Source organism: Anolis carolinensis, chromosome 1 (genome assembly GCF_035594765.1).
Source record: "Anolis carolinensis isolate JA03-04 chromosome 1, rAnoCar3.1.pri, whole genome shotgun sequence".
Taxonomy (NCBI): domain Eukaryota; kingdom Metazoa; phylum Chordata; class Lepidosauria; order Squamata; family Dactyloidae; genus Anolis; species Anolis carolinensis.
In genome coordinates this window covers 33,764,069-33,781,562 of record NC_085841.1, presented here as the reverse complement: position 1 = coordinate 33,781,562, position 17,494 = coordinate 33,764,069, and the positions used below count along the sequence as shown (strand labels likewise).

General features: G+C 38.0%; 1 protein-coding gene across 10 annotated transcripts in view; it reads left to right on the top strand.

Moving 5' to 3' along the window:
* Positions 1 to 17,494, top strand: part of esrrg (estrogen related receptor gamma) — a 509,706-nt gene that overhangs the window by 445,688 nt on the left and 46,524 nt on the right. For all 10 annotated transcript variants that reach the window (XM_062972146.1, XM_062972154.1, XM_062972129.1 and 7 more), the window contains one exon: positions 461 to 622. In XM_062972146.1, coding sequence (XP_062828216.1) covers positions 461 to 622 — 162 coding nt within the window. The remainder of the gene's footprint in view (positions 1 to 460; positions 623 to 17,494) is intronic.

Here is a 17,494-nt window from a genome sequence, read left to right as displayed (position 1 = left end):
CAAATTTCCAGGTGTCATCGAGCCCAATCCTGTGCAGAAACAAATTTGTCTGGTCAGCTGGGCTCTTACACAACCTTGATTTTTGTTTTGTTTTGACTTTCTGTTTCTTTAAATACTTAATTCTTATATTTTTGAATGTGAATGTGTTTAGTTTGGGAGGGAGTGAAGAACTACATATTGTAGAAGTCAATAGTAAACATTTTTGGTGTGGCATTACTGCTTTGTCCTACAGAATTGAGATTATCTGAGTTTTCATATCACTCATACATTACCACTGTTTTGTTCATATATTTCTACTTGATGAAACAATCTTAATTTTTAATTGCATTGCTAGACTTCGGAATCCCTCAGACAAGAGAGCCACTGAGATGTCGACTTTCAAGAAGTCTAAGGTCTAAGTGAGATAAAAGAAAGCAGAATAATGAGTTGTGGTAATATATACCTTGATCTCTCTTTGCAGATAACAAGATTGTCTCCCATTTGCTAGTGGCTGAACCAGAAAAGATCTATGCCATGCCTGATCCTACTGTGCCAGACAGTGACATCAAGGCCCTAACCACTCTTTGTGACCTGGCAGACAGAGAGCTGGTGGTCATCATCGGATGGGCTAAACATATTCCAGGTACAGAATATATACCTTATACGACTGTTAAAAATGATTAAGTATGTTTTATTCTATGTTTTCTATTTTTCTATATAGGTTATATGTAGCTTGTACATAATATGGGTTTCACCTGCCTTCTGGAGCTTGTGCACATAGTATGTGGTATTGAAGTTGTGTATACATATACATATGTAAAGGCTTTCCTGTGGCAGACTGCATGGCTTGCATCAAGTTGGATGGTCTCACATTAAAGATCTAGTTAGTCAGGTCAGACTTGCTGATATGAGGTATTTCTGAAGTTGGTAGAGGAACTCAGAAAGAGTGATAAGTATATGTAATAGATATTTGGTGGGAATGAGATGTCGGGGATAAGGACAAAACTTTGAAACAGTGGGTTTAATTGCTTCAATATGCAAAAGGATCTTGAAGTACCGTAGAGACTGAGAGACCAAAGTTGATAGCATGAGTTTTCATAGACTACCTCCTCAGATGCTTGGATTCATGATGAATAGTCACCAAAGCTGAAGAAATCTAGAAACTATTTTTCACCATTCCCACACCCAATTTAGTTGATATCATTCTGTATAGATATACTTCCTTTGTACTGGAAAAAGGACTGATAGTTGCTAGTCCACATATCTCAAGCAGAAAATACAGACTGTAAAAATGGATACTGCTACATCTAATATTTCCATGATGTCTGCTTGAATGCCCTAGTGTTTTCACCATTCCAGATGAGTTTAGGATTTGAGGCAGGGCTCACTTTCCATTTACAATTTATTCTGCCTCTGCCTTAACAAAGAGTGGCTACAACATCTTTGGAATTTGAGCCCAAGGAGTGTTGATGATCACAAGCCACTTGCGAAAATGACTCTGTGTCACCATTTCTCACCTATACCTTGTAGAGAAGAAACAGCAATACTTTTTATCCTTTCTTTCCTCTGGTTCACTCAAGTCAACAGTAACTGAACTCAACATTTTGGAAAGGGTCTGAATCCATAAATGCATTAAGAACTGGTTCTTCCTTTTATTCAGTGAAGTTGTATTTCTTACCAAGTCAGTGTGACATGCACACACATGCACACCATTGCAGGGCTGAGATGTCTGCATGAATATCCTAGGCACTCTACTCTTAACTGCTCTGTGAGTTAATAGGCAAGGCAGTTTCCAGAGCTGTCATTTGTTTCCTTTCACAGATATTAAATCCAGGAATTGAGAAGATGAAGAGTGAAGTGTCTATTCATGTTTTAGCAGATGAAAGGTTACATTTGTAGATTTCACTCAGTTGGGATTTGTGTTGGCATTACAGTATCCTAAAATATGTGTTGCTGATGTGCTTTAATGTCTTCAGACAGCAATTCTCCTTTTTGACTGCATGACCAATATAGTACAGACAGGTAAACAGTTTCAGCTGCTGGTTCCCAGATCAATGGGACAGTGTATAAACTTCTAGTTTTACTCCAAGCTTTGAAAGATTTAGTGGCCAAGGTTCAGAACTCCATTTTCAAAATAATTTCAGCACCTTGGATAGCTCATATAAAAGCAATCCCAGTCTCACCCATTTACCAGGAAGAAACCAGATTCCACTATTGATAGCAAAAATATTGACTTTCCCAAATCAGTATGTGGTATTCAGCTTTCTTCCTCATCAATCTTGTTTATTTTCAGGACAGATTCAAGACATCTCACTGGCAAGCACATAGTTACCCAAAGTGGCACAAGTTAGTTTGGCATCTTCTCCTTTCTGGCAGTACAAGAATCTAAGGAGCTGCAGGCACATCTACAAACACCTAAGAATGCCTTCTTATGACTCCCAAAATCGATTGCCGGGGTCTGGCCTAGCTACCTTTTCACATGCTTTATGTTCCCAGGTAGTATCACATATTCTTTCCTGTCCTGTGGACCTGTAGGTTTAAAAAATTCTTTCACTCCTTGCCTCCACCTTTACAATTGATCTGCTACAGTCCTCTTTTATTCAGCCGTGTCTCTCTGCCATGACCCCATATTTTCTTCCATTCCCTGCCTCGCAGATCTCCTCCTACTCTATTGATCTTCATTTATCTATCTAATGCCTACATCCGTTTGTCTCTTTGCCCCTCATTTGGTTTCATAGCTTTCGGCTACTTGTAACATCAGGAATAGAAACAATTGCAAGTACCCTGTTTTCTTTCAGCCATTTTGTTTAAAAAAACAGTCTAATCCCCTTGTTTCACAAATTATACCATAGTTCAGGATGGGCAACTGTAGCAGTTGCAGGATGATGGGGAGAGGGGTCATTGTGGATACCAAAAATGGGTGGAAAGAAAATGAAATATTGTTAAAAGAACCATTATGAACCTTTTTATTAGGACTATGCCAACAGTTTTGCATAGCTAAACTCCAAAAATGGAGTGGGACAATAAAAAACAAACAAACCAACAATTTGTGGGGACTCTTTTGCCACCTCATCGGCGTGTGCCGATTTTAGCCCGGGTCACTCACAGAGCCGGCCAGCTACCATCACATAATACTGTACTGGCTCTGTGGGTGAAGAAGGATGGAGTTGGCACATGCCACCAGCAGGGCAACACAGGAGAGCTCACCTGTTGCCATACAATCTATGTGGGGAAGCTGCATGCACCACGTGTGTTCATGTTTCCCTCCATGTGATCACCCTCACTTGGATCTGGGCGATGTGGACTGTGGGACACTAGATTCTCCACACCCCTCTACAAATTAGAGCACTGCCAGCCATTTGAGGAGGTCGCAGATCTCTCTGCCGCTCTCTGGATGGGATTTATTTATATATTGTGTCAGAAGCGAACAGAGGGTACAGTTATAATGTATTTAAAAACACAAAGTTTAAAAACTTGGCATTATACTAAATTTCCTTTGACCAGTAGCTGGCCACTTTGAGTGTCTCTGGTGTTGCTATAAGAAGGTTTGTCATTGTGAATGTGGTAGGGCTCAGACTGCATTGTAATAGGTGGTCTGCGGTTTGCTCTTCTCCACACTTCCATGTCATGGACTCCACTTTGTGGCCTCATTTCTTAATGTTGTCTCTGCATCTCATGGTGCCAGAGTTCAGTCTGTTCAGTGCCTTCCAAGTTGCCCAGTCTTCTGTGTGCCCAGGTGGGAGTCTCTCATTCGATATGAGACATGGCTTGACATTCTGGGTTTTAGCCTGCCACTTTTGGTCTCTTGCTTGCTGAGGTATCTCTGCAAATATCTCTGTGGATCTTACAAAACTATTTCTTGATTAAAGGCATTGGCCTGCTGGCTGATATCCAAACAGGTGATGGGTCAGAGATGTCAGTGCTTTAGTCCTTTCATTGTTGGCTGCTATTTCCCGGCGGATGTCAGGTGGTGCAGTATCGGCTAAACAATATAATTTCTCCGGTGGTGTGGGGTGTGGACATTCTATGATAATGCATCATGTCTCATTAAGAGTCACATCAACTGCTTTAATGTGATGAGATGTGTTCCACACTGGGCATGCATATTCAGCAGCAGAGTAGCAAAGCGCAAGGGCAGGTGTCTTCACTGTGTCTAGTTGTGATCTCCAGGTTGTGCCAGTCAGCTTTTGTATGATATTATTTCTGGTGCCCACCTTTTGCTTGATAGTCAAGCAGTGCTTCTTGTAAGTCAGAACATGGTCCAAGGTAACTCCCAAGTATTTTGGTGTGCCGGAACGTTCCAGTGGGCTTCCTTCCCAGGTATAGACACAGAGGCAATTTAACATTCCAGCTTCTGGCTTCATGAGGGTATGCTCGATTCCAGCCACAGGGCTGCTTCACCATCCACTTGTGACACTGAGTCCTTGATGGAGTACTTCCTCATTCTTCCGCACACTGCTGGAAGGTTTTCCAGATAACTGAAAAAATCTTGGAGGAATTTGAATATTTTTTTTCTGAATACATCATTATCTTTTCAAGATACTAGTTCACTAAAGATAGATAGAAAGAACATGTTTCTGCACACAATTAACTGCTAAAGGTTTTCCCTTCTGTTGTGTGTAAGAACCAGCATCTTAGAGCACTTTAAAGAATGATTAGACAAATTAATGGAAGATGGGTCTTTGGAAGATATTAGGTAAGATAACTGAATGGTATCTTTAAATACAGAGACATTTGTTCTGTTTTAATGGGTTTTTATGGTGTTTTATTGACCCACTGTTGACCACTTTAGATCTCAAATCATGGGAGAATAGAAGTATAAACTGTTTTTCCAAATAGACTATATTTCCTGAGTCCCAGACACTAGAAGGAAACAACAAGAAATCAACTTCAAATATTTTATAAGCTTCTAGTATATCTTGTTGGACCACATATACTTGCCTCCAATCCAGCAGGACAGTATTCACAATCTCTCTCTCTCAGTTATTAAGTAACTGATATTAGAGATGGTATAAGAATGAAGCCTGAAATCTTTTCAGAATGTACAGAAAACATGGAAAAAGAGCAATAAAATAAATCAGGATTTTTTTTTAAACGGATACAAGAGTTTAATTGTGCAAACTGTGGCTGGAATCTAGCTGTCAGGTCTGACAAGAGTAGAGTAGGTTCATTAAATCCATGGAAAACATGATGTCAGCAATGATTCAATTGATTTAGCAGGTCTACTCTAATTGGGACTAACAACTTGGATTTAGGATGATAGATTTAGCAAAAACTCAGGTGATGAGCAGCTAATACATAACAAGCCTATTTAATATGACTAGAGTACAGTATTCTTTTTGTTTGGATCCACGGTCTTCCCTTTATCTCTATATATATAAGAGTGATGGCATCAGGGCAGTGGACAAAACAACAAAACTACAGGCCCCCCAACCTCAAAATTTGACAACACAACCCATCATTCACGGCTCTAGGTTGATACAACAAAAAGAAAAGTAAAATAAAATCCTAACTACAGGGAGAGGAATAATAGTTTTTATCCAATTGCTGCCAGTTTGAAGGCTAAGCTCCGCCCACTTGGTCTCTTAGCAACCTCCTCAGCCCAGGGGACAGGCACAGTTAGGCCTCACTTAGGTCTCTTCCACAGATTATCAAATTTTTACTGAATTATATGGCAGTGTAGACTCAAGGCCTTTCCAAACAGCTATATAACCCATTTAGAATTTTATATTATCTGCTTTGAACGGGATTATCTTGACTCCACACTGCCATATAATCCACTTCAGTGTGCATACTAAACATAAAGACAACCATACAACGGACATTCAATACCACCACTACCTCAACAATTTCTCACCAACACCACCAGACAACGCCACAGCTACGCGTGGCCGGGCACAGCTAGTCTTACATATAAAGGGAAAGAGCGAAATCTTCATAAAATCTTCACCAATTCCCCCTTTCAAAAGTGTTCTTTGGGACAATGCGAGGAGGTGGTGATGGGGCTGCAGAGGGAAGGGAAATCTGAAAATATTTCTTATATATTCCTATTGGCCAGAGGCATCTCAATAGAACTCAGTTTGGGGTGTGTGCTCTCAATTTGGGGAAGGATGAAATTGTTACAACACTGTGTCTTATAGCACATTGGGTTCGAGTTCAGGAAAGATTCTCTAATTCAGTACAAGTGACTCCGAACGGAAGATGAAGAAAGGGAATTTAAACAGATTGATCCATATCTACTTCATATCCATACCCATCTTTACTGAAGGCTGCTTCACGGTTATTGGAACCCTTCAGCTGTTTAGCTCTGATTTATCCTCATTTACCAAAACAAAGCACTAATATCAGTATTCCAATTCATAATGTTCACATCTGCACATTCACTTTGTAAGTATCAATTGTCTATAATTCTCCTTAATTCACATGGTCCATTATAATAGCTGATTTGGAGCATTAATCTGGGGTGAGAGATGCTAGGGTCTGTCCTGTTTGCCCAAACCAGTGTGACTTAGGATCATATAATCATAGAATTGGAAGAGACCTCTTGGGCCATCCAGTTCAAATCCCTGCCAAGAACCAGGAAAATCGCATGGATTTGTTCTCGAATGAATCTGGGGAAATCGGAATCTATTGCTTGTTCATGTATTACTTAAATATATGTGCACAGAGATCTGTATCCACAATTGATTTTGAATACCTGCCTGCATTTAAAATTTCAGAATGTATAGCAAAAGAACATACAGTACAGTAGTTCATTACCACTGCAGCTTATCTTCTGAGACATGTTTTGCTTTACAAAGGCTTTCCTTAACTCAGGCCTTGTCTCTACCAGTAGAGCCGAACAATATAAAGTGCAATTTTGAATCATTCTAATTACTTCTCCAAACCAAATAATAAGCAACAATCAATATGCATCTAAATCATAATTTGCTTAGAAAGGAGGACAGCAACACACATTCTGAATTGCTCCATATTTTCCCTACAGAAGAAATTTAGTTGTTCAGAGTTTGCATCATAAATGGCTTATAAACGAGCTTTTGAATCATGAGCAATGTTTTTCTGGTACAGTTAACTTATTTCTGTCTCCTTAAACTAGTTTGTCTTTATGCTTTGAATGCTACAGTAATTTCTTTAATCAAATTGATGGAAGTCCCTTTCCCAGCCCACACTGAAACCAATTTATTGGTCATGATACGCCAGCTATGTTACTAACAGTCGTAACGAACTGTCAGGCAATATCGCAGTGAAGCTAATTTGAAGTCATTAGGTGTGCAGCGTTCAGGCAACAATTTGTTACAGTGGTTAGGAACACAGCTGACATTTCTGAATGGCTTTGTTCAGAGCAGGTCTAGATGAGCCCAAGCAAATTGTAAACTAATTTAAACATCACTCTGTATTATACTAGCTACTTTGTCTTACACTGGTTGCTAATAAAGCACCCCAGATTAAGTCAAAGCTAGTTAAATAGGTGAGTTTGAGTTTCATCTCTAGACAATGCCTACATCAGTCTTACCAGTATGGGGGCATTCGTCCTAGAAGTCAGTCAATAACACATCATAGCGATTGCCAAATTTCTTTTATCAGTTTGATTTGTGCTGTGAGTAGAACGCGTGGCATAGACTTTCTTATGGTTGTGGAATAAAGCAAGAAATTGAGAGGAGAGAGGGAAGGAGACAATGAACACAAATAATGGTTCAGTGCCTGGTGTTAGCAATGAAAGCTGCTGGGTGCTTTAGACTGGCATTCTAAATTACAGACCAGGCATTTGAACCAGTTGTGAGTTATTGTGGAATACTTAAACAGCAGGCCAGCATCAGAGACAAATTCAAAACCTGGCTTGTGATGCTATGGGAGGCCTATTAGCCAACTACACAAAGTGGTGCACAATTGGCAGGAGGGAAAGGAAAAGTGAATTGGTTACAGAAGCTATCTTGTAAGCCTTTTTATAATGCCAAATTCATTGATAATTTTTTCACTTACTATTTGGTCCTGTACCAACTAAATACCAAATGCAGAAAAGAGATAAAAACTGATGAACTTGGTGTTTAATGTAATTTTTAATGGCATGATACCATGTCTGCAAAAATCAAATTTGATTATTGATATCAACATAACTGGCACATATTTGCCAAATTTATCTGAACACTAAGTATTGAGATGACAATATTGAGATTGCATTTTTGTAAATAGCTACAATGTTTTTTTCTGATGTCACATCTTTATCTGTGTGATTGTTCTCATATCTGTAAAATAAAATTAAAAATATTTCACATACATACACAAACCTATCATCTAGCCAATTCAACTTTTCACACTATAGATTAGTATAAATTAGTATGTAAAATGAAACATTTGCTGACGGAAGATAACTCAGAATACCCATATACATACACATACCTTTTATATTACACTCTCAGTGTAATATGCACATACACAAACATATCACAATTTATCATACAAACACACACATGCATTTATGCTATTTGTTTAAGAAAATATACCCTACCCTTTGGATACAAGCATCTCCAAAAAGGACTTTGAAAATATTTGAAAGCAAACCTAATAGTAAATACACTGGCAAACCCTCTCTGAATAAATATTATCAAGAACACCCTGGGTTGGGGATGCCTTAGGGTCGCTGTAAGTTGGAAATGACATCAGGACACACAAAAATAACAAAAATAACTTTCATTGAAAACATAAATATAGGCCTGTCTTGAATTACCATTCAGCAGTTGATTCAGTTGAACTCAACAATTGCTTTAGGCCACAATATCCAAACAAATTCTTGGCAAATTATGTAAAAGCTTCATAGATATTTAACAGTGAGGACTTTCTGTTTAAGACTTACAATTAAATGCTTTTAGGATAATAACGTAAGGATATTTCTGTATCATTTTAAACCAGTAAAATTAAAAATAGCATTCAATGTAATGTACTTTAAAATATTTTTGTTATATGATTAAACATAATTTTACAGAGGAAATGTTAATGTAAATTCAAGTTCTTAGTTTTTTAGAAAAAGGTACTGTTGCATTCCATAAACATTTGTTCTCCCTTATTTAATTCCTTAAGATGTTGAATAATTCACTCTTCAATTATTTTCTATTTGGGTACACTCTTAAATTCCGTGCTACTGGAACAGATCAAAACAGTTCTACAGAAATGCATACACTACTAGTACTAATACATACATGGGGAGCCACATACACATACTCATATATGGATAGAAAGGGGTTATCAGCATATAGAATTAGCTTACTTGCATTAATAAATCAAACAAATGAAAAGTATTGTTGTGATACATGACCACATCTTATCTGGCGATGAAAATGATCAGAGTGGCATTAGGAAATTCTTGACTTTAGTTACAGGAGCGTAAAGGCACAAGAACAGATGATGGTGCCCTAATAGCCCTTTTTAAGAATGACAGGGCCCCACCATTAGCATCCTTTTATATCCTTGGAAATTGCTCATGCCTCGCTTTTCTGGTTCCTATCTGCCTGGCTCTTTTTTATTTCTCTTTCAATTTCGTCCGCGCTCGGATAAGCGCATGCTAACACAATATGATTGAGCTGTAAAATGGAACGCTGTCGCCTCTAATCTCTTTTATGTAGATATGGAGGTTCTTCCACACTCCACTTCATTCTTTCTCCATTGTTGGCCTTTATAGAATGGGTTGCAGAGTAATGGAAGCTCACACTGTCAAATATTAGAGCTAGGTTTCACAGGGTGTGATAAGAAGATTATCAGCCCAGCAGTCAGATCTATTGTTGTTCTTTGTGTCAGATTAAAATATTCTTCTGTACCGTAACTTCGTTAGCAAAATACTACAGGTATTTAAGAAGGCGCTAATGCTGATTTGTTTTTCACTGAGATAATACCTGCATTAGCTGACCTAGATAAAGTGGTGAGTTAGATTTACAGAACCTAACTTGGATTCTGAAAAGCATTTGGTGGTTTCATTGTGCACTGCACTTGGAGAAGAGTCAGTTTTGCTTTTGAACATCTTAAAAGAATATAGGCTATTTTTTCCATGAGATGAGATTCTGCTGATGTCTGACCACATTTTCAAAGTCACTTAGGCATTGTTTCTGTAATGCAACTGTCTCATTGGCATTCTACAAAAATGTGCAATGCTCTCCTTTTACTAAGTGGAAGCAGGAAACATTAAGCTCTTTAAATGTGCATAACAGGAAGCTTAAGAGACAAAATGTTCTCTTGTCATTTTGTTTTGCAGACACAAAAGCCCATCAACTAGCCACTGCAACTTTTTACACTTAAGATTAGTTTTAATTGGTATGAAAACATTATATCTAGGTTTTTCTGAATTTTTCTCCTCCCCAAATGTTTTATTTATACATTGTAAATAAACTAAATTGTTTTCAAAGGCTTCCAGGCATGCCTTATTATTTATCTTAATATTGCTTATTGGTAGATTTAGGATACCTTTGATTTCAACCAGTTAGGCAAGGTGAAGACTTGCAGTTATTTCATATAGTGCAACCAGTGCTGTGGTATAAAGCCATAATATTTGCATAATATAATGAAGAGATGGGAGAAAAAGGAAAGATGCTAAACTTGACTTGAATTCAAAGCTTAGAAGTAATATATTACGAATAAATTGTCTGTTGTGTAATGTTCTAGTCAGATGTCTTTCTCTCTAGTTGAAGTCAGAGTTCAGTAAGAAAGAACTCAGAGTTCAATAAGAAATAGTAACTAACTATTTGGAGGGCATGATAACCTGCAGCTGTACACCAATCAAAACTGGGCAAAGATATTTGTGTTCAAACCTGGCTTTCAAGGAGCAGCACTAGGCTCAAAAATACCCCAAGCTACTAACTTGATCTTTCAAAGGGAATGAAACCTCTCTGATATGAAAAAAGCAGTTCGAATTATGGAGCAATTGTGTTGCTAAAACATTTGTTTCCAACTGGGCCTCCAACCAGAGGCGGTCCAACCATAAGGCAAACTATGCATTCGCCTGTGGCGCCATTGTCCTGGGGGTGCCATTGTCCTGGGGGCGCCATCGTCCTGGGAGGAGGGCGCCAATCTCTGCCTCCTTCTCCTTCGGGCCTCCCAGTGCCCGCGCTGGGCCTTCCAGCCGGCGCAAGCCCGCCTTCGCACCATGCGAGCCCACCTTTGGGGCCTTCAGAGATTGTGAGGTTTGTGGGAACTTGGAAGCTAGGTATGTGGGGTTTATATATCTGTAGAAGATAAGAGAAAGAACTCTTCTTTGAAGCAGGTGTGAATGTTGTAATTAATCACCTTGATTAGCATTTAATGGCCCTGTGGCTTCAAGGCCTGACTTCTTCTTGTCTGGGAGAATCTTTCTTTGGGAGGTGTTAGCTGTCCCTGATTGTTTACTGTCTGGATTTCTTCTGTTTTCAGAGTGTTGTTCTTTATTTATTGTCCTGATTTTAGAGGGGTTTTTTTAATACTGAGTGTTATCTGGGTTATCTAAGTCCACACTGCCCTATATCCCTGTTCAATGTTTAGTGCTAAATTCGCAAATATAGTAATTCCTACATAACATTACCATGTATTGAACTGCTTTTTCTATTGATTTGTTGTAAAACATGATGTTTTGGTGCTTAATTTGTAAAATCATAATGTAATTTGATATTTAATAGGCTTTTCCTTAATCCTTCCTTATTATCCAACATTTTCACTTATCCAACGCTTTTATTTTTCACTGATTGGTTTGGGGGGGGGGTGCCAAAATTCTGTTCGCCTACACTTGAAAAATACCTGGGTCCGGCTCTGCCTCCAACTGATGTACAATTGAAAACAACATAAAAAATTAAATCATGATAGTGATTTGGGTTTCTTTTGGTGGGGAGGCTGTGGCCCCATCTACATAGCCATATAATGTATTATATGGTCAGTGTAGGCTCATATAATGAAGTTTAATGTCGTTAAATTGCATTACTTTTACTTAAATGAGGTGTCAGGCTTTCTGTTTTTAATGGGCATTTGGATTATTATTGGTGAAGATTTTCTTTGTTATACCAACTATGACAATGTAGATAGGGCCAAAGAAATGGTGCTCAGATCCAGATTGTGCATTGCAAATAGAGTCATCCAGGAGGTGATCAACTTTCACATTTTTGCATCAGAACTGAGGGACTTACAGGTGAAATGTAGCACCTTGGCAAACCATAGGTTTTTTGGACAAGATTTATTCCAGAGAGCCCTTGCCTTTTTCTGAAGGTGAGATAATGTGAGTTGCCCAAGGTCACTGCTAAGTTTCCATGAATGAAAGAACTTAAACCTTGATGGGACGTTCTGTTTTCAATGGGCATTTGAATACTGTTTGGTGGAAGTTTTATTTTGTTCTACCAGCTACTCTGATGTTCTGCAGCTTTTATTGTTTTATCATTTCCATTTCATTAATTATTACTTTTGTTCTGAGCCATGCTTTAAGAACTCTATGAAGTTCAAGAGTTGGATTAAATATATGCATTCAATCCATAATGCCAATAATGTGTTTTAAGGCAGAAAGTTGCATTAAGCATATTATTTTAGATGAATGATATGAAACAATAAAAGACTACTATATGTATGTATGTTTTTGTGTGTGGTGCATATACAGGTATATGGCCAGACTGGTATGCACATCAAACCCGGAATTATGATGTTTTCGTCAGGTCCTAAATGGTAGTTTAAAACTTATTGGACTAGAGAAACAAGGTTCTCCATATTTTAATGATGATAGGAAAAAAATAGATTGAATGAAAAGTATTAAATTCTTCTCTAATTCATTTTTTATTCAGACTGGCAACTGTGCATTGTTTACAAATCATACTCCTTTTAGTCTGACAGGATTGCTCCTCTTTGCCTCTCTTTTCAAGCTTTCTCTTTTCCCTATCTGTTCCTCAAAACATCTGTGGATGTGTCCATTTTATACACACACAAGCGATGGTTCTCTCTCCCCCCCCCCCCCCCAATGGTGTCCCCCTTTATCTGCTTCAACCAATCTCCAAATGAATGCATGCCTATCATGGCCTTAGCTTTGACACTCTGGATATATTGATTAATAGTTGCCCTAAGCTCCTTTTAGCAAATCAAATTTTCACTTTTAGCAAGGATTTCGCCTCTGATTTATTCAGCAAAGTGAAATGCACTAAATTGACTTTGACATTCAGGGGAAATGGCTGAAAAACAAAGAGGAGAGAAAAGAGATATAAATTGTGTGGCATCTGGATTCACAGAAGAGGCACCGTTTTCTTTTTCTTTTTTAAAGAGAGATCATTGCTTACTTGAAAACATGATGCATTTAAAGAGAATTGCCAACTGCTTGCTGAAACTAAATGTACTGTATAGGCTGCATACTTTTGACTAGCAGATTTTACATATTAAGATGTCATTCATTGATCCCCATTCTTTACAATGAAAACATTTCAGCATTAATGTTTTAAATTTTATAATTTAGAGCTATGCCCAATATTTGTAAACACAAATGGAAAAGTTATGACACATTTGCAAAAATACCAGTCTAACTATACATTTGTTTTTGATGCCAGTAGTCTTAGCATGTTAAAAGCTATGAGGTGAAACCAGATTCAATGTATGACTACCCCTGGATCCAGTGTGATGAACTGTAAATAAAATAGTAGCAATTCATCAACAGATAAAGCTACTATATACTAATGACTATTTTTGTTTTAAACGCCCTCTGATATACTCATAAGTGCATCCATGAACACACAGACACAAATATCTAAGATATCTACACACACACACACACACACACACACACATCAATAAAATAGTTATTCTGGTTGGATAGCTGATGAGATTAAATGACACAAAGGTGGTCCATCCAAGTGGTTTAAATTTGATCTACCTCTTGATGTCTCAAAATATTGTATGTGCTGATCCATCTGAAGTGATGTCTTCAAAATATATATAAGAGTCACACTGGTGTTCTAGTCATCAAATTTTGTACATGTAAACATCTTTCAAAGTCCTTAATTTTTGGTGGTGACATATTCTTTTCTAAGCTTCATTTTTGAAGTATTAATGTTCTGTGTTCAGTTGAGTGATATATTTTTTTGTCTTCACCCAGAGGTCTGAACAAAACCTAATTAATACTGTATCTGCAACTGGGGATACTCTTGGACAGATAGAGTCCACACAAATACATTTGATCAGATCCTTTAATGACAGTTTAATGAATAAGTGAAAGTTTGAAGCATGGAGAGTGGATCTCGTGTTAATTTGGAGGAAAGTGGGGTATAAATGTAAAGAAAAAATAAATTTATCTTTGATAAAATAAGCTTACAAAATTCAGCTAAAACAAATCAGACATTTAAAAAAAAATTATCATTGGATTAAAATATTGCTTTTTCCCCCAGAATGGGATTCTAGGCAATTTACAATAATTTTAAAAGATTATTAAATAATTAGTTAAATAATAATATTGAAAAACAACACCACATATGTACACACATTTACTCTGTGAGATAATGGAATACATTGGGCTCTTGGTATCTGCTGGGAATTGGTTCCAGAACCTGCCATGAATACCAAAATCCATGAAGGCTTAAGTCCCATTATATATAATGGCATAGTAAAATGGCATCCTATATATAAAACAGCAAAAGAAGGGTTTCCTTTTTAGAATTTTTATGTGCCAATATTTTCTTGCCATGGGAGATTGAATCTGGGGATACAGAATCTGTGGATATGAAGCGATGCTATAGTATCTACCTAATACCTATACATGTGAAGAGTGCAAGAGGAGCAGATACATGGGTCACAGCTGTTGATGATTTTATAGTGTACGTGCAAAGCTACAGGCGATCTGTGCTTTACAGATAGCATTATATGCTATTGCTGTTTATGTTATTGTTGCTGTTGCTACTCCTATAAAGTGGAGCCAAGAGACCAAGCTGTATAAATGACCACAGTTACTGTCACTCTCTAAATACTTTGGATTTTATAGAACAAGGCAGACAAATTAACATTGCAGCTGGACTGCCATACTAGCTTGGGAGCCTATCAGAGGACATCTTGTTGTTAATCCTTCCCATGATTCTCACACCCCTGCTTATTAACACTTAAAAGTTGTTAATAGGTCCCATTCCTGCAATGTTCCCATCATCTACCAAGTTGTGATGGGTTCCTTCCACTTCTGTGCATGCAGTAAAGCAATATTTTGGGTGGGATTTTCCTCCTCTCCCCCTCACGCTATTCCCAAACTTGCTGTTTGGCTTTTATGCTAGATTTTATATTTGCCTTTTTTGTTTTTAAATGCTGGAATTTCACAATTGCACTAAAAAAAGAATGAAAACTTAAGGAACAGCTCTAGTGCAGGAAGGTGGGGATATGAGGGTCTGTGTGGAAGTACAATCGCAGATCACAAATTATCAAATCAGTGCAATTACACTAATGAAGAAAGGCGGAGTGTCAAGGGTAGTCAACCCTGTATCAGTGTTAACACAATTGCAGTGAAAAGGTGTATTTTTGTGATAGTTCTGCATAAGCTCTCATAGTATGCAGAAATCAATGGATTATATACATCTTAAAGTTCAAAGAGAGACTCAGTCATCATCATACTGTGATCCTCAACCCATTTAGTCTGTATTAGGTTTCACTCAATCAAACCTACTTCTGAGTATGCCTATTTAATTTAGTCTTGAGCAGTTAGAGATGGTATCGTTATGCTTCTGCTTTTATTTGTACTACATTGATTTTGCTTGGTTAGCAGACTGCACATTGAGCTCTTTCCTTCCATTTTTATAGAGAAGTGACCTTATTAACAAAAGAAACAGAATATAAAGTGCTTCTCTTCTCTTATTTTCATGGTACTGCACTCCCCCCATACACTTCATTTGTAAGAAATCTAATAGGGCAGCTGCCGCAATGACTGACCTTAAAATTGACCTGAGACTCAAGCAGTGGTGGAATTTTGCAAATGGGAGAGCATCTGGAATGCCACACAAGATATAGCAGGGCATCCTAGGCATTTACAGACATATTATTTCCGTAAAATCATGCTGTTTCTCACATAATTTAGTGCAATTTTCAGCCCTCTTAAATGACTTTTAATTAGGGGAGTACTATAAAATACCAATTTAAATTGCTGAAATAATCTTTCAGGGGGCTTCATTTCCCAAACAACTCACACTGTACACTAAATAGATCAAATAGGGTCAATTCTGTGTAAGTGAAGAAAGCTCAAGTAGGGTGAAGTATGCTTAAATCTGTCTAAGTGTATTCAGATCAACGAAGGGAGTTGACTTCTTTCCAAAGAGGGTACGGAAGGCCCAATCCTTCCAGCCTTCCTGCCAGAAAGCCAGTGTTTAGCACAGACTAATGCAACACTCTGCTAGTGCCATTTCATTATCTGCTATACTGTTGACATTGCAAACTAACAAAGGTTGCTGTATTTGCATAATGGTGGAGAATGTTCGCATGTTGGTTCTAGAGTAGTACCACTTTTTACTTTTACTTTATTATAAAATATGAATGCCATTGTGACTGCAAGCATGATGGGGCCACATGCCTTCAATATTCTGAAAGCATTTTTGATCCCTATAAAGCCATGTCTATTGCTAAAACCATACACCTTGCATGTCTGACAGAATAGTATTGAAGCTAGAATTGAGCAGAATATAAAGTATGCATACTGCATTTCTACAATTGGACCTGGACAGCAGAGTTCAGGCTAAATCTAGTTCATTCATGTGGGGCTAGGGGACTAAATGAAAAAATGTTTGTGGATGCTTCTCTGCTTAAGTTGGCCCCTGGGGGGAAGGGCTGAGGCCAATTTTCCTTTTTCTTTGAATGTAGAGCACAGCCAGTCCTCCAAATTTCTGGGTTTTACTTTTGCGTATTTGATTATTTGTGGATTTGATTAAATGCTTTCTGCAGGAATCTCTGGGTTGTCCAGTAGAACTATATTAACTGTAGAATCATGCCATCTGTTCGTCCACTTCCTGAGACCAATCAAAACTTTCTGGCTCAACTAGAGGTGTTGCAGTTACTGTCGTTCGTGCTGATTCTGCGGAAATCTTTAATACCATCTGATCCAGGGTGCATTGATATGTCAAGAGCTGTGGGTGTGAACATGATGTGCCTCTGAATCATATTGCTGGCTTTGTATGTTGCATCTCCTTCACTGGAGACATCCTAAGGTACAACCACAGCTACATTTGGGTCAAGAGTGACGTGCATTGTCCGCTGACTTCTTTTCTAGTGTAAGTAAGAAGCAGCAGTGGTTTGAGAAGGAAATGCCCTCCCTCCCGCCTTGCTTTTTGCCTTTCTCTGTGAACATGCTGATTAGTCCCTTTCCTACATAACCTATTTTTGAAACATTTCCTCTGTTCTAGAATGCAGACAAAAGAAGCCCTTTTGCTTCTTGTGAAATTATTTGTTCATCTAGCCCAGTCTTCTCCACACTGAGTGGCTGTAGCTTTCTGCGATCTCTGAATGGTATCTTTCCTAACACCTGCAATCAGAAAAAGTATGTGTGTCCTTACCACTGAACTAGGACCCTTTTGCTTGG